We start from the raw sequence: 19,939 nt of genomic DNA on the forward strand, positions 1-19,939 counted from the left end.
GAAAAAAAAATTAAGACAATAGTGAGCAATCGTGCATGGACATCAACTGTTGTATGTAGCCAAAATAATTCTATGAGAAACGTTTCATGAGTCGTGGTTAAAAGGACGGGAAAATGGGCAAGTACAAGCAAAAGACAAATTCTTATTTACATGAGATGAAATTATGCAACTGCCTCTTTTTTCACATGGGTCATGCCTAGGTGTGCCTTTCGCCTTAGCGGGGCTGCACGGCACGACCCGTATATATGTGAGTTTGAAGACCGGGCCGGGCGAAGCGAGCCGTTGGCCAGCTAATACACCTCTCCCTCCCTCTGCCCGTGATACCAGGTCTAATTTTCTAGAAACTTGTTAAATCTATGACATGTGACATTGCAAACGATGAAAATCTCATCTATTCTTTTGTTTGATCGTTCTAGGTTCCTCTTTCATGTAAAAAAAAAGTTGTTGGGTGCCAAAAACAGATTGCTCTTAATCGAATTTCCAAGACATAAAATAACATCACCTGTCTTGTGGTTCTTCAGTTTGTCACCGACCTCTGTCTTCTCTCTTCATCTAGCGGTGACGACGGGAGCTGAGGCGGCAACCTCCATGGCAGCAACCTTCTACGACCATATCGATGCAGGTACCTCCTCCTCCCTCTCGTTTGTCGCTGCTACGTGGTGGCACTTCCGGTGCCAGACCACCTCGACCTGTGCACCATACATGTTCCCTTTCCTCGCGCAGTTCCCTTCTCCCAGGAAAGGTAGGGCTAACGATCAGATCAAATCCCCCTAATCTATATCTATATAACCTATAAAGTTGATCCCCACTAAGTGCAATTAATGTTTGCAAACTTCACATGCAAGGTGTCCACATCATGCATATCGTGGGCATTCAAAGTCTCCACATCATCATCCACATCATGTGTTCTGGTACACTAAGAATCCATTTTGGTGGTAATTTAATATTTTGATACCTAAAATTTTCCATCTTCACGTTACATACAAATATGTCACCAAACACAAATATTTTCATGATATCTATGTCATTTTTCTAAGATATGCAAATATTCAGGTTAACGAAACTTCACTTTTCGGATTTTTCAAAATTGTTAATGTTCATGCACATCAAAATTACACATATTATTTTGTTGCATAAGTGTTATGAATGATAAAATCGTTTTGTTCTACAATATTCATATTTATTTTACATTAAATCATATTATTGTCATTTGTTTGTAAAATTATAAGGAGACGTGTATTTTCTGCGGCAGCCACCTAGTCTTGTTATCAATTTCTTCATAATCTTACTCTAACTCGATGGACAACCGGGCCAGATTAGATGTCGCAGGCTCGCTCCGTGGCTCGTCTTCCTCCTCGCGCGGTCGCGCCAGCACCGCCACCGCTGCCGAGCGCCCCAGCCCCCTGGCTCGTCTTCCTCCACCGCAGGTTGATCTCCCCTCTCTCTCCCGACCGTTTCTCCTCTCCCATCACCCCACGAACGGATTCCGCCCTTTAGCTCCCCGTTTCATCTTCCCCAATTCATAACTGAGCCGAAAATCAAGGTGGGGCGGCCGCCCTACCTTGCCCTACCGGGTCCTCCGCTCGTGACCCCTAGGGTTGCCTTGACATGAATCGACCCTAAGGGGTAATGCTTTATCTGCAGAAACGTTAGTGCATGAGACGCAATTTTAATCGTAAATTACCCGTCGTGGGGACGGATTGCCGAACTTTGTTTCTGGTCTAGAGTTATACTCTGAACATTCAGTTGTGTTTTTCCAAGTGTTCTGTGCTCTCTTATCTCCACATCTTTATTTTTTTCAATTTTATCATGTTGGCTGGATTGCTGTTTAGACCTGGAGTTGTTAGGCATATTTGTAGTATGTACTTGAAAGTTCTACAGTTTATCCCTTCTGTTATGCTTGCACAGTGAGAAGAAATGAAGAATCTAGCTCTAGTGGTGTGTTTGAGTCAGTGATTCAGATTTATAATTCTGCAGATCCCTTGCTACAGGGTTTGCCTTTTATGGGATTGGTCTAGAGGAAGCCATGTGGTTGCGACAGGTGTGTGGTCTTGGAATGAACGCATCTTGTGGCATATTGACTCTGGGTGTTGCTGTCTGGCCGCAGATTATTCGAAGAACAATCCCTTTGAGAGGGATGTTGAACAGGTAATCATTTATCAGGCTCTTTGCTCAATGGAATGAGTAAACCATGCGTAAGAAATGAGCCTATCTGGCTCAGTTGAGTGAGGGAGTTGATGTACAATTCTGCCTCCCAAGTTCATGTCCTCCTGGATACGAATTTGGGTCCTTTCTTCTTTTCCAAACAAAAATACCTACTTCCTCCTACGTATTCTCATTTTGTTTAAGTGATGTGTAAATTATGAACAAGAGTAGGGCAATAACTCAGTGTGGTTGCTGTTTCATTTCTCAATGAAAAAATAATGAGGTACTGTGGCCCTTGCGCTCTAAAATAATCGAGTGTGGATTTTTGGCACACATAGACATATGCACCCAGCACTATTTAGCAGCTATGTGAACTTGCGCATTTGGATTTTTTATTTATTATTTATTTTTGAAGAAGACATGACACTAACAAAAAAGAGTACCAAAATATTTTTATTTTTTGTCTGTGCAGACAAAGAATAAAATGCCAAAATACAGCATGAATGTGTGAAGATTTTTTTTCTGTACAGTTCACAAATGAGTATATTTTGTCACAATTTTTTGTTATTTCTCATGATAATATGTAATGCACATCTGTGAAAATTTTGAAATACTTCCCAAATCCCAAATGTTTTGCAATGTGGTCATATGAACCGTGCTCATTTGTGTATTTTCCGACAATAACCTTCAAGCTGTGTAACCTTGCTTGATCTGTTATTGTCTGGACTCTGGCACCTGGTGCAAACTGCGAAGTGGTTGGTTTAACAACATGTTGGTGATGGGAAGCTGGAGCATCAAACAGGAAAAATAAGCAGTTTAGCACCTGGTGCAAACTGCAAAGTGATGAGTTTAACAATATTTTGTGGTTAGAAGCTAGGAGCATCAATCATGTAATCTCTTATTTGAGAATATATTGAGAGCATGTGATCTTAGACTAACCTTCTGATGATATAATTCAACTTCTGTAGGCAGTGTGGGATTAACTTGCTTTATTCTCAAAACTGAACTTTTCTTTTGCTTGCAAGTAATCAAATGGTGTAAAATGGAATGTTTCTTCTCATGTTCATTCACTAATTTGGGTGCTTCTGAATTTGCTAGGCAATAGCAGCCCTGAAGAAAGGGACACATTTATTGAAATATGGGAGGCGAGGAAAACCAAAATTTTGTCTATTTAGACTTTCAAATGTAAGTAGCAATAGCATCTTCTTCTGGGAATAAATATTGCTAGCCTATTTTGGCCTATTACCAAATCAACTAGATGAGATATTTTTTGTTTGTTTCTGTAGCATTAAGTTGTAAATTGTAATTCTAACCATTGTACTTAGCATTTTTCCTCAGACTAAATCTTTTACATTTTCCATGAAAGTTCTAGTTGATCCATCTATCAATTCTCTGAGGGGACATCACTATTATATGTATAATTTGCAATTGGCACCTACATCTTACATCCTAGGATATTTTAAGAAGAATCTGCATGTGCGAAAAGAACAAGCACTGTGTCCTAATGCTTTATCTCAAAAAACATTTCATGCATAAATCTTATCCCTATGTGTCTATGGTTTATCTTTTTTGCAACTGTTCCCAGGATGAGACTATGCTCATCTGGTACTCTGGGAGAATGGAGAAGCAGCTAAACCTTATTCAAGTATCAAAAATAATACCTGGACAACGTACGGTAAGTCCTTGCTTGGATAATTTTATGTTTCCTAATTCTGCAATTCACCTGACCTGTCTTAGAAGAGTTTTCTGTTTTAAACATGACCAAATGGAACTTAGATTCATGTTAATGGCGGGTTTTTTTAAGGTGGCGTTTTTTTCTTTTTGAGAACACACACAAAAGCTATGTGTATCTTTTCATTAAGATAGACACCAGCCAAGGACAAAATAAATGACAATGATGCTAAAGGGTTGGAGAAACTCCCTCGTCATAGTTCATCTTTGGGACTTGCTAAAACAGGAAAACAATGAGAACGACCAAAGCCAACCAAGCACAACTGAGTCCCTTCCTCTTTCATGGACTTGGCAAGCTCTCTCAATTTGTACTGCCAATTTTTCGGCCAAACCACAAAATTACCATGGCTTCAAACACCCTTCTGCTAGTCTTTAATAACCTATTTCTGCCTTTTTTTTATGGGAAAACTGTAGGGGAGGTCCCAAGAGTACAATTTTATTAAGATGGAATATAAATACAAGGGATCTGTACAAGATTAGGGAATATACACAAGAGGGGGTCTGTACCAACGTATCTTGGGTTGGTAGCCACGATGTCTCTTGGTTCGAAGATTAACGTCAGACTCAAATCTCAACTAATTCAACCCCCTGTATGTGAACTTACCAAACCGAAGATACTTTGGTGCACACAGGTTACAGCTGATGATAACAGAGGCATACTCGAACTAATAAAGTACTCTTAATGATTTAATTGGAATCGAGCAAATGGGTAGCAATTGCCTTATGGCAAAGATTTACACAAAAGGTTCCCATGTAGAAGTAGAAAGTTAATAAGCTCCGGTAGTGGCTACTCCATTAGCTACACAGGCTTCTTACTGGGCCTGCAAATCTAGCGTTCTTCAACGAATTCCTCCTAGAAGAGGCTTTAGGACTCCCCAACTTCTGTTGATGATTGTTTATAGCAAGGTTAAGTGCATGAAGTACTTAGCAAGGAATGCAATTAGAAAGTATTCATGATGCGATGGTATCAAGAATAGGCTTGGGGTTTGTTTGCATACAGTGAACAAGTATTTGACAAACATCATAAAGAAGCAGGGGAATAACGTGAGTTAACCCAAATATAAAAAGGAACAGAGGAAGTTTTATTTTTCTTCCTTTTTTCCCTAGGTCGCATTGTCTGGGTCACATGTAAAAAAAACTAGGCCACTTGCCAACTCTGTTCAATTATTTTCTAGATAACCAAGACATACATGGCAAGATGACTAATACTCATGTTTGCTGTGCCATCTTCATTGCCAGGCTATCTTCCTGCGATATCCAAGACCTGATAAAGAGTATCAGTCGTTCTCCCTCATATATGGCCAGAGATCATTGGATCTGGTGTGTGAAATTCATATCTTACTTGCAGTCATGCTTAAATTTGTAACCCGTTATTTACTTACATGCTGATCAAAGACAAGTATTGGAAATATATGCTGTTACTTTGAACCTGTGGTTAGTTTAATAAACCTCAGTACGGCAATTTGTGTCAGATCTGCAAAGATAAGGATGAGGCAGAAGCCTGGTTTGTTGGTTTAAAGGCACTTATTTCCGGAAGAAGCTGTAAGTGGCCAAGAGAAACAAAAAATGATAAAGCTTCTTATAGGCCAATTAACCATTCGCGTGGAGATTCACCATTTGCATCTCGTGTTATAATACTGATGTTGAAAGTAAGGTAAGTAAGCAGTGATTTCGCTCTGTACATTCATTAGTTTCTATCTGTGTATATTATAGCATGCTTGCTATCTTTGTAGGCATCAGAAAGCATACAACGATTTGGCACAAATCAGGATGCTCGTGCATTTGCTAACTTTGGAAATATATTTTCTGATGTGATATTATACTCTGGGCAGGAGAGCAGTAGAGTTAGTAGTACAGGTTCAGTTAGTACTTCCAACTCCATTTTATCCGGAAGTGCAGATACCTCAAATGGGGGATTACCTGGAGTTGCTAATAATGTCACAGTTAGCCATTCAAGTGCAGTAAGTTCATGCAGCTATGGATCAAGTGATGATTTTGATTCATTGGGTGATGTTCTCATTTGGGGCAAAGGAGTAGGTGATGGCACACTTGCTCATTCTTCGGATTTATCTGGAAAATCATACTCTTGTAGCATTGATGCATCTATACCGAAGGCACTGGAATCGACAATTCTGCTGGATATTCACGGTATAGCTTGTGGGAGTAAGCATTCAGTTCTGGTTACTAAACAAGGAGAAATGTACAGTTGGGGTGAAGAGTCAGGTGGTAGGCTCGGACATGGAGTTGATACTGATGTTATCCACCCTAAGGTTATTAGTACCTTGAGTGCCATTAGTATTGAATCAGTTGCATGCGGGGAATTTCATACTTGTGCTGTTTCTTTTTGTGGGGATCTGTACACATGGGGTGATGGGATGCACAATTTTGGTCTTCTTGGTCATGGGAATGATACCGCTCATTGGATTCCAAAGAAGGTATGTGGCCTATTGGAAGGACTGCACATCTCATCAGTATCATGTGGACCTTGGCATACAGCTGTTGTGAGTTCAGCAGGCCAATTGTTCACTTTTGGTGATGGGGTATTTGGTGCATTGGGCCATGGAGATCGCCGAAGCACAACTGTTGCAAGGGAAGTGGACTCTCTAAGAGGCATGCATACCATACGTGCAGCTTGTGGTGCTTGGCATACAGTTGCCATAGTTGAGGTTGTAGATTCTCCCAGTTTCGGTACATCTTCTAAACTATTCACATGGGGAGATGGGAATAAAGGTCAACTTGGACATGCTGACAGAGAAACAAGGCTCATCCCAACCAATGTGGGATCACTTTCCAATCCCAGATTTTGCCAGGTAGCTTGTGGGTATGACATTACCGTTGCTTTATCAACTTCTGGGGAAGTTTACACAATGGGCAGTAATGCTTTTGGACAACTTGGAAATCCAATAACCAATGGGAAACTCCACACTCTTGTTGAAGGGAGCATCTCCAGTAGTTCTGTTGAAGAAATAGCCTGTGGTTCTCATCATGTTGCTGTTCTAACTTCTAAAGCTGAAGTTTATACTTGGGGCAAGGGTGCAAATGGTCGTTTAGGGCATGGCAATAATTTTGATAGGAATACCCCAACTCTTGTTGAAGCTTTGAAAGATAAGCAAGTCAAGAGTGTGGTATGTGGTATAGATTTCACTGTTGTTGTATGTCTCCACAAGTGCACATCTGGTTTAGATCAGTCAATATGCTCGGGCTGTCATTTACAATTTGGTTTTAGAAGAATGAGACATAAGATATAACTGTGGCTTTAGTATATTGCAAATAATGCAGTAATAGAAAATCAATGAAAGCTTCTTTGGCTCCAAATTCGCAAAATCCATATCTGGTATGTGATGAGTGCTACGCCAAACTTAATACTGCATGGGAGAGTAAAAATCTGCAGAGCTCAAAGAATCTCAATGGAAATCCACATCAATTGTCCAGTGAAGCAACTGAGAGAGAAAACACAGTAAAGAATTTGCGAGTGCGACTATCTAGGCTTTTGACTGTGGAATCATTCAAGCCTGAAGGTAAACACTCACGGAGTAACAGTCGGTTTCCTCTTCATCATTCTGGAAACTTAAGCCTGAGTGGTATAAACTTTGTTGGCAATTCCAAGGAATTGATTTCTTCTTTCAATCCTACCTCAATGACGTCGCCTTTGTCCTCTGGACCAAATTCACCACATCTTACAAATAGATTAGCTACATCTGGCTTAACATCGCCAAACTCTGCCTGTACATACGAGTCAAATAAGAATCTGCCAGTAACCGATGTTTCTTATTTCCAGAATGCAGTCTCGTGTTTTGTAGAACCTGTGTTATGAGTTTCTTTCAGTGGAAGCTGGGAGCGATGAGCTAGCTCCTATGTTCGGAAAAAAGAAAAACATTCATGAGATCCTCATTTCTTCTAAAGATTGATTTTGTCGTATGATGTTGGTTCTTTAAGCAGCATAAATGATCATTCAGAAAATTAGAATTAGACTTCCCAATCCTTTGCTTTAGATTTAGGGCCCGTTCGGCAACCCTCCACTCCACAAAATCTATGAACTCCGCTCCCAATTCTCAAATCCGCGCTCCACAGATGGAATGAGGGCGGCTGCTGCAGAGGGGCCACGGCGGCAGAGGGGAAGATGGCTTCAGGAGCCAGATTCGGGCCAGATTGCAGAGTGGCGGCTGCAGGTTCCGGCCAGGACAGACTGCAGATAACGGAGGTGAGACAGGACTGATTCCGGCCGGGACGGCTGCCGACGGGCAGGAGGTGTGAGCACAGGGCAAGGGTCCCCACGGTCGCGCTCGCACACGCCCGCTCGCTGCTTCCAGCAGAGGTTCGAATCTCGCTGAAAGGGGACGGAAAGGAGGAGAATGTAATAACCCAAAATATTATGACGTGAGTTAAAGACCTTGGTGGTCACAATGTCATATCATCTCATGCAGATCTTGCATTAGTTGCACAAGCAAGCATCTCCAATTCTACAACTTGAGAAAAACGCTGAATTTGAACTTCTTTCAACCTTGCACAAAAAAAATATTTTTAAAACCTACTTTTATATTTTACTGGGGTCTCTGATAGTATACATGAGTCCCTTAAAAAGTTTCATAATTTTCTGAACCTGTTTGGTACTTTAATTGAGTGTTTTTCCTTTATTTTCATGAATGGACAGAACTGAAAATTATTCATGATCTGAAGCTAACTTTATCAAAACCTTGTGAAAACTTATATCAGGGTCTTATATACCCATATTTACCCCCACATAAATTTTCATAAAATTACGACTTGTATTTCAACTACCTACAGTTCAAACCTATATTTGGACCATATTCAAATTTGACTTTCAAAAACATTCAAAAACATTTTATAAAGATCTGAGAAAATTCAAAGTGGTTAGTATTGGCCTGTATATGGTCTGTGAAGTTTTGTAGATTTTTCGGACACAGTTTAGATCCCCAAACAGACCAAATAGAGGTTCAGCTAGAACAAAAGGCTTTTTCTCTTTGTCTCCCTGACGAGAGGGGCCCAACTGCCAGACCTTTCTTCTCCACGAAGCAGACCACGCGTCGAGCAGGTTCTGTGCACTGCGAGTGACACCCTTCTCCGTTTCTTCCTCTGTTTGGCTCAGCCGTCTTCGCAGAAGACGTGGGCGACATGCAGTAGTGCTACGCGTCCAAAACCGGTGCTACACGTGTCCTCCTCCTTACGAACCGACCTTCGAAATCCTCCGTCTGGCTTCCTTATATTGACCCAGACGATCTCCCTTCTCCCCTTTTCTCCGTTCTGCGTCTACAGAAGAGCTTTCTTAGACAGGCCCTCACTCTCTGTCAAATCTGAGAAGGTTTCCTCGAGTAGTTCGCCGGGAACGCGGGCGACGTCCAAGCGTTCGCGGCCGCGCCCGTCGCGGCTCCGGCGGCCTCTTTCTTCTTCCCCTGTGAGTTTCAGTCCGCAATACCTTGTCCATAGAGTTCGAATCGTGGTCCCGAGTTCAGGCCTCTGTTCCCCGTTCTATTTGGCGCAGATTCGTGAAGCCGAGGTCGTCATCTTCCCCAACCCCGACAAGAACTCCGGCGAGCCTCCATTCCACCGATTCCGGACACCATTGCTCCAGCTGACCAATGCAAGAGTTTCAGGGTGAGCTTCTGAGGCATAGACTCTCCTTTTCCCTCTCTCTCTCCCGCGCTGTAGATTCCCCACCGCGTCGGCCTGTCCCGGCTGTCGCCGGCGAGCAGCGCGACACCTGCTGTGGCACCCATGGTGTCCACTCCGTGCACCAATGGTCTCGACGCACTGCTGCGGTGCTAACCCCCCCTAGTTCCCAGGGCTCCGGCTCCCGGAACCGCCGTTCCGGCGAGACCTCGCTGTAGTCCAGCCGCACGGGCTCTCGTTCAGCCATCCACTGCACTGCACAGAGTGTTCAGTTTAATCAGAGAATTCCATAAATTAGTTTAGAACTGCTAAAACTTGCAAAAATCGTAGGGAAGTCATCGTAACTCCAAATTGAATGAAATTTTTATGGAAATGTAGGTTTTTGAGTGTGTGATTTTATGAAATTATTCTCATTAGCATATCTGTCCAGTAAATGATCGAATTATTGCCATGGCTAAATGCGACTAAAATTTGACATGCAACACTTAAAAATTCACATCTTGCATTCTAGGACTCCAAATGAATTGATTCCAGTTGACTTAGTTTTGTATTTCAATGCCTCACATTCCAGAATGCATTTCATATCATGGCATCATGTTTGAGTTCCTGGTTATTGATTTTTCTCTTTCATTGTTGTTTTCAGGTTTTTCTTGCCTCTTATCGGTAGAATCCGGCAACGAGGGTTATTCGGAAGGTGATAAGCAGCAGTACCAGGAGCTTGAACAGCAAGGCAAGCATCAGCTTGTTGAATCTTTGATCCCTCATTTAATTATGTTATTCTTACTTGCTTTCGATTATTGCTATCGTTATGTCCATCATGTCGATATCTCATAATTTCATTCTCGCAAATGATATGTTGGGATTACTAGCATGTGTAGGAGTTGCTTGCTGTTCATGACCAGAAGGTTATGACATTAATTTTGACTAATGAACTATGGAACCTAATAAGTGAGATGTGAGAGCCGATACCAACAGATGGTCGCAGGGTGAGGCTATATCCCCGTCGATACCGGTGTCGTTGGATCTTTCCCTTCACCCCACGGGGAGTGTTACGAAGGCATGGGAGACATGGTCGGGCCCGATCCTCTGAGCTTCCCACCCAACGTAACATTTCCGTTCGAATTGGGTGGTTAGCCCAATCCTGACAAGTGATAACATGAACCTTCAGGTGTGGTGACCTAAGGTTGAATGGAAATATCAAGTGGGAAGCTTGATTTAAAGTGGTTTCATGTGATTGTTTTCACTAGTGTGACATCTTGGTATATGTTACCATGTTGATGACATGATCTTTGTTAATTGAGATACACATGAGTAAGTCTTGCGAGTACGAAAGTACTCATTGGGAATTCCATTCCTCATATTGATGCAGGTGAGCCTAGCATAGGCGAGTTCTTCGATGTTAAGCGTGACGTCTAGTTTGCTGGGTTCCTTTGGTCAGCTTGCCCTGCGAGTTATGTGGCTTTTGTGATATGGCGGTGGTAACCATCTCAAGGGTTTTACTTATGTTTCCGCTGCTGTTGGTGTTGGCTTTTAGGCCACTGGATGTATCTACTATCTAGCTTCTCTTGTATGAGATGTGAACTATGTATTTGTAACTCCCTTTTGTAGTGTTCGTGTTGTGATACCATATTTGTTTAAGCACGTCATGCACAATGTGTGTATGATCCTGGAGTGCATGACGTGTGTTTGAGTATTTGGATTTCTCTTGTATGTGCAAGAAAGGGTGTTGAGCAAAGTCGGAACTGCTAGTTATCGCCTCCACTTGTGGTATTCTTATACCGGGTGTATGGTCGGGTCCCAGGGCAGTGGCTTGTTCAAAGACTCATCTTGTACCTACAATAGAAGGTCATTCCCTCGAACAAAAGGACATGGGACTTATTTCAACTCTTGGGAGATTGCAACCCCTTACTTTGGTCTACTTCAACTGTGAGTCGTAGTTGCGTATGTAGAGTTGGGTAAGTGAAAGTCACGAACCGTTACGGGTTTGGCTTGGGCTTAACGACCGTTGTGAGCACATACAAGCGGCGTATCGTATGGTTAACGGTGTAGGTCACCGAACTCGGTTCATTGCATCTCCTTACTTGTTGGTTCAAGTTCCAGGTTGTTGGTTTAAGTTCCAGGCCCTGACAGAGGACTGGCCGGATGGGGTTGGAAGGGATTAGTTGTTGGTTTAAGTTCCAGGCCCTGACAGAGAAGGACTGGCCGGATGAGGTTGGAAGGGAACTGGCTGGCTGGAGATGGAGGAGATCTGACCGGAGATAGTGAGGCGGCGTTGTGGCCGGTGATGGGGATGGAGGTGCGCGGTGGGATAGAAAAAGATCAATAAAAAGGTTCAACCCACATAATGGCATTCCCGGGTCAATAAACGAAACTCCGCGTTTAGTCGTTTGGCGGAGCATCGATTTTCCTTCTCCGCATTTTTGTACTAGGCGTCCATCCGCTCCGCGGAATTAAACCGTTCGGCGCAGCTCCGCCCGATCCGCACGCGGAGTTCGGAGCCGAAGGCCTGCCGAACAGGCTCTTAATATATGCATTGCTCTATCTTTACCTTGAAACAAAAATATGTCCTGCTTTTATTATTATTCAGTGACCTGGCCTGATTTATTCGCGTAGGTGGATGAGCTCACACATAAGTCTGAATCACTTGAAGCTGAACTTGACAAAACAAACAATCAGTTAAAAGAGGCCAGAACTACTGCTGATGTGGAGAATTTGAAGTGCAAAGCAGCAAAAGAAGTTATCAGCTCCCTTACTACTCAGGTAGGTTTCTATTTCTTACACTGGCAATTCTCAAAATAATAGGGATCAATTTGCCGACCTTTATATGGGAACTATTGTAGCTGGGAATATGAAAGGTAGAGTGCAAACATGTTAGTTGTATAGTAATAGGACAGGACAAACTTTAAAGCTCCTTATCCCATTGGGCCAATTGCACCATTCTCTTGATAGATCATACATTTGATCTGAAACGCATTATCACTTGAAGTCTTTTATCAGCTTGTACAAATTTGCATCAGGTTTTATGCCTGCAACATGAAATGCTGACCTACTGAATATAAAATTGGGAGCCAGAAAAGATAAACCTCATCATGGATACAGTTTTGTTTTCATGTTTATGAATGGCAAGTCCTAGCTCGTGTAATATGACGAGAAGTGGAAACAGAGGGTATGACTAAGCTTTGCCCTACGAATCGATGCAGATAATATTAACTTCAGCAAATTTTATGTCACTATTGCAAGTTACGCAATGATATCATGGTTACTTTGACTTAAAATTATTTTCTGTTGTCAGATGAAAAGTATAACCGAAAGAGCACCTGAAGGCTGGACTGTCGATGACAACTGGACTGGTCAAGTAGTATCAAAGTTGTTAGGAAATCAGTTCCACGAGAATAATTTGAACGATGTGTCAAGGTCGCCTGATTCCAGTGTCCACGTGGCCCAACAGTTACCTTGCAAAGGAAATAGCATTGGTAGCAAACACATATTGGGTCGAACAGGTAGAACATGGGGTATACATTACGCTATTCCGCTCACCGGCAGGTCATAAATACCTCTGGCGTGTCCGTTTTAGGTATTGATATGTTCTGGCATCATCCGATTCTCCAAAAACTCTGTACTCAGTTCTCGGTTGGCACTTCCGAGCCTCTTCCATTTCTTCTGCATTTTCCCTTTCATGGATTTTCGTATTGACCACTTCTTTTGCTTGCCTGAAGCAAGAGGCAGTTCACTGAACAACAAGCAGAGCGATGGTGGGCTGAACACCGACCAACTCTACAACGGCAGTATGGTATCCTGACTGGAGACAGCGTCATCCCGTCAAGAACATCCCGAGAGAAGGGATAGGTTTTATCATCGACTATCTGTTGTGCAGAACGTTAACTTTCCTGGTGGATTCTCTGGACGACCAGTACTGTTGTGTCCTGGGAACAGATGCAGTAGAGCAACGCGAGGTGTGTTCTGCATAAAGTTAGAGCTCGCTGAATCTCTTGAACTTGCCCACCCCAAAGCTCCTGCTTGATGAAACCACGCACTGTTAGCCATGGCTTGTTCTCCCTGTACAACAGAAACAGTTTCTAGTAACATTTAGCTTTCTTCTCAATTTAGTGACACTCGGCGTATGTAGGATATTTTAACTGAAATACTCCTCCCTCCGTTCCTAAATACTTGTCGTGATTTTAGTGCAAATTTTGCACTAAAATCACGACAACTGCTCCTGTATCCGTAGAGCTAACTGCACACTTGAATACTTGATCCTTCCTGTAATCTTTTTCTGAAGGAAGTCATGTGAAAATTATGTTTCCTGGCCTTTAAAATGAAATGCTTGGATTTCAAGTTATCTGAGAAAGTCAACATTAATTGTTAGGACATCCACAATGGTAAAATCAGTATTGACTTAAATTTTATTTATAGTCAAGGCAAAATGACATACGTGGTAGGTTGTTTTTAAGCTGGCTATACGATTTAGGTCTCACTTATGATTCAATACAACACCCTCCTCTAAAGAAAAACACAAGGACGGCACAGATTAATCCGTACCCCTTCATAAAAAAGGGCACGATGGACATTAAACAATATTTTATTCTATCATTTTCGTATGGCTCCGAACAACACTCGGTGTTTTCAATTTTTCCGGAGATTGCAACGTTGGATCAGCATGAAATTTCACGAGATAATAGTAGACACAATTCCACACAATCTCACCAAAGAGATCGATGAAATATTTCTTGAGCCAGCGGGAAACAGGCGAACAAGTCGGATGTTCGTGCTGTCCCGCACGGCCACGAGAATTCGAAACAGCACTCGGTGTTTCGAAGCTTTCTGGAGATTCCACCGTTGGATCGCGATGAAATTTCACATTGTAGTAGGAGACAAAATTCCGCATAATCCCACCAAAGGGATCGGCGGAACACTTCTCGAGAAATCAGAAAACATGTGAACAAGTCGGATGTTTGTGCTGTCCCGCACAGTCGCGAGAAATCCAAACAATGCTAGGTATTTTGAAGTTTTCCGGTGATTCCACCGTTGGATCGCAATGAAATTTCACATTATGGTGGTACACAAAATTCCGCACAATCTCACCGAAGGGATCGTTGAAAAATTATTTGAATCAGCGGGGAACATGTGAACATCGTGTTATCACTCAGGGCCGCAAGAAATCCAAACAACACTCGGTATTTTGGTATTAGCCGGAGATTTCACCGTTGGATCGCGATGAAATTTCACAGCATTGTAGAAGACACAATTCCGAACATTCTCACCGGAGGAATCATCGAAAAAGTTCTTGATGCAGTTGATACCTCGCGAGAGAGAAAGGAGACAGGACGAAGGAAAGAATAGGAAGAAAAAAGAAAAGACTATCCTACCCTTCTGAGTTTGGGGAAGGGGGTTGTATTGAATTAGACCCGTTTAGCTCTAAATTGGATGATGTTCAACGAGATCAACTCAGGCTCGCTTTTAACGAAGAGTCGGTTTCTTTTCTCTTTTGTTTTGTAGTAATTTTTTAATAAGAATCAGTTTTGCACAGGTAGTGGAGAATTTTCAGCCTAACACGCATGACTCGATGAATAACTACGATAAACTTGGCTGTTGTTTGACTTTCTCTTCTTCCCCATTCAGTCATTAACCTCGCACGTACGTACGGCAGCAATAACTAGCTTTTTTGACAACGCTTGCAGGTGCTGTGCGGCCAAGGGCAGCAAGTACAAGCCTTTGATGTGTTTGAAACTTTGAACTAACTTAGCACAAACTGCACCACAGCAATGTCCTTCAGGAATTGCGTGCATATAGGCAGAGTGAAGGAATCAAAATCCCCTCGCTAGCAGTTGCACAATACTTTTTGCAGCAATTTATCGAAAATACTTGTGCTCCGCCCAACCTTTTATTTCCTGGTGGCATTCATGCATGGACGGTTTATGCCTCGCTCCACCACTTACACACGTATTGACGTATATTTACAAAATCTATATTTACGAAGTCTTGAGAGTCTAGGATGTAACTTGTGCACAACTGTGCTATGCTAGATTTTTTTGGAAAGGATAAAGCTTGATTTTTGCAAGTACGGCAGCAAATCGATCTACATATCTATTTCTATCCTTCGAAATCGAGCCTAGCTAGCCAGGCCGGCCGGCCGGTGGGAACGGAGCATGCATGCACGCTGTACGATGAGTAGTAAATCGACAAGGAAACCAATGAAAAGGTCCAAGCTAGCCAGAAGCACACCTCTGTAACACTCTTGCTGCAGGAAGAGCCAAAGCTAACCGCCCAGCTAAATTTGCTAGTACAAGAGGACCGCCGGGCGGCCGGCACATCTGTGCACGCTACAGCAGCTGACGCTAACATCCGTGCGGGACTTACGTACAGAGAGCCAGAAACGAGCGGCAACGCACGGTAGAGTCCACCAACAACCAACCGACGACGAAAAGAAAGGAAAAAAGGCAGTCGTTGCGAGCCCTTTCCTTGCCCCGATCCGTTCCTTTCTTTCGCCCGAACGGCGACACGACAGCCCCAGGTGACCACACAGTACAGTACACACATGCAGCATGCTTCGCGCGCACAGCCAAACCCCCCTGTCCCGGCGCCATCGTCGCCGGCCCTAGCTGCCTGCGCGCCCACGGCCCCCCGTATACGTACGTTAATTTGCTATAGAATGGCGCTGGCCCATGCATGCACGGCAGCGAACGGCATGGCGTCCCATTGCAGGGAATGCATTGCATGCATGCGAATGCGGTCGAGAGCGCGAGAGCGAGTCTTCGTACGTGGCCAACTGGTGCACGTACTGCTCTGCTCTGGCCGGCCCGGTCAATTCCGCTTCCCAGATCGGTGTAAGCAATTAACCGTCTCACACTGATCTCATCGTCGTCCTCCGTACGTGTCGATGGAAACAGGTGCAGACACCGAAGCTTCCACGAAACAGAGGCCCGGCCGGCGTATAGTACGCACGTACGTAAACGTCAGTTGGCGAAAGAGATGCTCCCGTTTGCATTTAATCGTACTGTGTATACGTGTCCTGGGGTTACATAATCAGCTGTAAGCACATGCATACTTAATAGCATGAGTACCATGTTAAATAACACCTCAGATTGGATTAATCAAGCTGAAGCGGCCAGTACATCTATTCATGAGGGACAGACATACAAGGAGTACTGTAGTATATTAGCAGCAGTACTACCACCGTACTGGATATGGGTAGCTAGCGGTCGGTCGGTTGTCTGTAGGGGAAACAACTCGATCCAAACCGCAGATAAGTAAGTTTACAGAAACTGAACAAGCTAGATATATATGGAGATCACTGGGGAGATCGAAACCACATGCGCGCGCGCGCGAGCTTAGGGGATGATTATCAAGGTGATCGAGCTAATTAACTGCAGCTAAAAACTTAATTAGGCGGCCTATAGCTAATGCAGGGTGCCCTGCTACCAAATTAGGTAAATGGAAACCAAGCTTAGCAGTACGTCGTCCTTAGGTATCGATCGATCGGCATGTATATGCAGAGATCGATCGATGGACACAGATATATCATGTGTATATGTATACATATATATTTATATAGGTGAGGAGCTAGCTTAATTAATTAGGACATCACATCGATCTATCAGGAGGCCGGGCGTGGTCGACCATGCATGCATGAGAGAATTAAGCTAGCGGAGAAGGCTGCGGATGATCTCGGCGCCGGGGCTGTTGTGGTCCATGGTGGCCATGAGGTCGGAGAGCCGGTCGCTCAGGTCGTCCACTTCCCGGTGCAGGCTCTTGATGTAGCTGCACGTCTCCTTGAGCAGCTTCGTCGTCGACGCCTGCACATATACATGCATTCAGATCAATTTGTTAACTATAGCACATTACGCTTCGCTGCTCAGTGGCCAGTGATCTCTCTCGTACCTGGCTGCTGCCGCGGCGGCGCGCGCTGGCCGGGAGCAAAGACTGGAGCTTGGAGATGAGCTCGTTGATCTCCTCCTCCGACACGGAGTTACCGCGGGACGACGACCTCCTGCCCGACATCGTCGTACTACGTCTCTGAATAATGCAGCCCGCGCCTAGCCCGGCAGAAAGAGGACTGAACTGAGCTTGAAGACGATCGACGAGAAGCTAGGCGCGTGTGATCCCAAAAGTAGATCGAGTGGCCGGTTAGCTGAAGTTTGTTTTTGCCTGGGTGTGTGATGGGAAGAAGAAAGGGATCAAGAGGGGGGTTTTATAGGCCCGGGTCGACGGAGAGCCGGTTGTCTGAAGGGAGCTAGCCTCGGGGCCGGAGAGCAAAGACACGAGACCATGATGATGTAGGCAAGACAGGGGTTAGATTAAGAAAAAGTTAGCGATCGATTGAGCTGCCGCATGCTTACACACACATCAACAAAGGCCGGGAGAAGGGTCAGGACCCACATGTCCTTCTCTGTGGCTCCTCCTTACCGTGGATACCAATGGGGGCCACGACCTAGTTATGAGCTACGGTCACACACCAACCTCCCCTCCACTTGCCACGTGCCCAGCCCTGTCGATTCGTATTACTATCAGTCCCCCGGTAACGTAGCGAGATGGCCAGGAGACACTGTTCACGTCAGTACGTATGTTCTCCGTCGCAGAAAATGCTCCGCACCAACTCACAATCAATTCGGTTCGCAGAGAAGATATATGTTTCGGAAATCCGGATCATTTGCCAGATCGAGTCTGCGGAGCTCAGCCCATCCCGTCCTTTCATGTATACAATCCAACGGCTGCGATCCATCCGAACTCCAAGTAGAGTAGTAACTCCGTTTCATAATTTTTGTCGAAATCTTACATATATCTAGACATTTTTTAGTAACAGATACATCTATTTTTTAGCAAATTTGAGATAAAAATTATGAAACGGAGTGCTACTTAGGTAGCTCGATCCTAGTTAATTAATCCGCGGAAAACAAATAGCAGTAGTACAACTACTCCGCATGCCGGAGTAATCTTTAATCAGCACTGCGGCATGCACGTCCGCATCGCGGAACGACCCACGAGATGCCCCTGTCCCCCGATGCCGGGTACTGGAGCAACAATGTACTCGCAGCGACCTAGCGGCCGGTCGGGATCCTGCATATATGAAGAGATCCATCCATATCGATCCCCTTAGCTACCTTGTCTTATCTGGTAGGAGTACCGCGAGTAATAAGCATGTGCTTAACAGTGGAGGCCAGGCTTAATTACGCGGTTTAATCGTGCCACGTACTGTGTATAGCGGATCCAAGGAGCGGCGCCAGCCGGACGTCGACGCTCCATGATAGATGGAGTATCTATTAATTCCCTGTCGCTGGCGAACCAATAATCCCCCCGGCCGCGTTTAATTTGGCCGCATTTACCAGCCACAGTGCTGAACGAGAGATCGAGCCCCCCCCCAGACAGGGCGTCGCGCGCCAGGTGTCCTGACGCGTATGACCGGGGTATGTATTAGCACTATCTTTCGGTATCGCCTGGTCGGGCCCGGACACGGACGTAATGTACGCGTACGTCCACGTGACTGCGCGTGGGCTCTCGTTCGTACCATGACCCCTCCAAAAGCGATCTTATTTCACGTCTGGCCACAGGCACAGGCACAGCATGGCATGTCCGGTCGTGAAAGTGGCCATCATTAGGATTAATCTTGAGTTTGAGTATAATTAGGTTTCGTTGTTTTCTAGTTCTATCGTTAGGGTTTGTTGCCGTGTATACGAGTCCGTGTGGGTCATGAGGCCTAATTCTACTCGGTATAGTCTTGTGGTCAGGTGAGAATGTGTATATATACACATCAACGGCTGCAGCTTGAATAAAAGCTTGTAACGTGAGTTTGCAGAAAAAAATAAAAGAGAAAAATAGAGGGCACGATACGAGCCCTTGTTCAAATAATCTTGTGATCGTCGTGTGCGTGTGCGTCTTCATGTGATTGATCTTTGGGCAAACCTAACATTTGGTATTAGAGCGAGGTTAAAGATTTGAAGACGCGCTTGCCCAGGGGAGGCGATGTGCTAGCGCCTCGGGGCGGGCAATCAGCAGCGGAACGGTGTCCGCAGATAATTGCGCGCGGACTGTGGCTGTGCGTGGAGCGGCGTTCAGCGGATTGGATTAGGCAATCGGTGGCTGTGCAGTGAAGCAATGTTCAGCAGATCAAATAGGACTATCGTCGCAGTGGACCGATCTCCTAGTAACGGGAGATCATCCTGATCGTCGGAAAGTACTCGACATCGGGTCAAGCTGCGTATGTACGTCCAGGTCAGCGTCCGTGAGTCGTGGTTGTGTCCAAGTGCTCGTTTGTGAGGGACTCTGTTGCAGCGGAAGTGCGTCACGGTTGGAGAGCTGTCCAGTGAGGTGTATCACTGAGGGCGAAGACGTGTGTGCAGACAAGGTGGCAGGTGGTCATCTGTGTGTCTCGGCGAGGAAATGAAGCTCAAAAGTATTGTGAGCCGGTAACCAGTGGTGAGTCTCTTCAGTGAGGCCATGT

At 44.5% G+C, this 19,939-nt stretch overlaps 2 protein-coding genes and 2 long non-coding RNA genes across 9 annotated transcripts; 3 read left to right on the top strand and 1 right to left on the bottom strand.

Moving 5' to 3' along the window:
• Window positions 1-1,273: 1,273 nt before the first annotated feature.
• On the top strand, window positions 1,274-7,656 carry LOC100836916 (PH, RCC1 and FYVE domains-containing protein 1). 4 transcript variants are annotated; one of them, XM_024457179.1, is made up of 7 exons: window positions 1,274-1,427; window positions 1,978-2,148; window positions 3,244-3,330; window positions 3,731-3,820; window positions 5,116-5,196; window positions 5,349-5,530; window positions 5,709-6,254. In XM_024457179.1, exons 1-7 carry the CDS (start codon window positions 1,299-1,301, stop codon window positions 5,839-5,841), a joined length of 873 nt encoding a protein of 290 aa, XP_024312947.1. In that variant the 5' UTR covers window positions 1,274-1,298; the 3' UTR covers window positions 5,842-6,254. The 4 variants fall into 4 exon arrangements, with proteins under 4 accessions (XP_024312947.1, XP_024312948.1, XP_024312949.1 ...); XM_024457180.1 differs by having other exon boundaries at window positions 1,992-2,148; XM_024457181.1 differs by having other exon boundaries at window positions 5,610-5,852.
• Window positions 7,657-8,901: 1,245 nt separating this feature from the next.
• LOC104581605 lies at window positions 8,902-10,240 on the top strand. The gene is made up of 3 exons (XR_001405505.2): window positions 8,902-9,289; window positions 9,377-9,489; window positions 10,148-10,240. It is a non-coding gene; the product is annotated as an uncharacterized LOC104581605 (long non-coding RNA).
• Window positions 10,241-12,121: 1,881 nt separating this feature from the next.
• On the top strand, window positions 12,122-13,610 carry LOC112269841. 3 transcript variants are annotated; one of them, XR_002962017.1, is made up of 3 exons: window positions 12,122-12,264; window positions 12,797-13,134; window positions 13,221-13,610. It is a non-coding gene; the product is annotated as an uncharacterized LOC112269841 (long non-coding RNA). The 3 variants fall into 3 exon arrangements; XR_002962018.1 differs by having other exon boundaries at window positions 12,797-13,078; XR_002962016.1 differs by lacking the exon at window positions 13,221-13,610 and having other exon boundaries at window positions 12,797-13,181.
• Window positions 13,611-16,569: 2,959 nt separating this feature from the next.
• LOC100835617 (transcription factor ILI4) lies at window positions 16,570-17,746 on the bottom strand. The gene is made up of 2 exons (XM_003564006.4): window positions 17,383-17,746; window positions 16,570-17,297 (listed from the first exon to the last, which is right to left on the bottom strand). The coding sequence occupies exons 1-2, from the start codon at window positions 17,500-17,502 to the stop codon at window positions 17,145-17,147; spliced, it is 273 nt and encodes a 90-aa protein (XP_003564054.1). The 5' UTR covers window positions 17,503-17,746; the 3' UTR covers window positions 16,570-17,144.
• Window positions 17,747-19,939: the final 2,193 nt, after the last annotated feature.

Source organism: Brachypodium distachyon, chromosome 1 (genome assembly GCF_000005505.3).
Source record: "Brachypodium distachyon strain Bd21 chromosome 1, Brachypodium_distachyon_v3.0, whole genome shotgun sequence".
NCBI lineage: Eukaryota > Viridiplantae > Streptophyta > Magnoliopsida > Poales > Poaceae > Brachypodium > Brachypodium distachyon.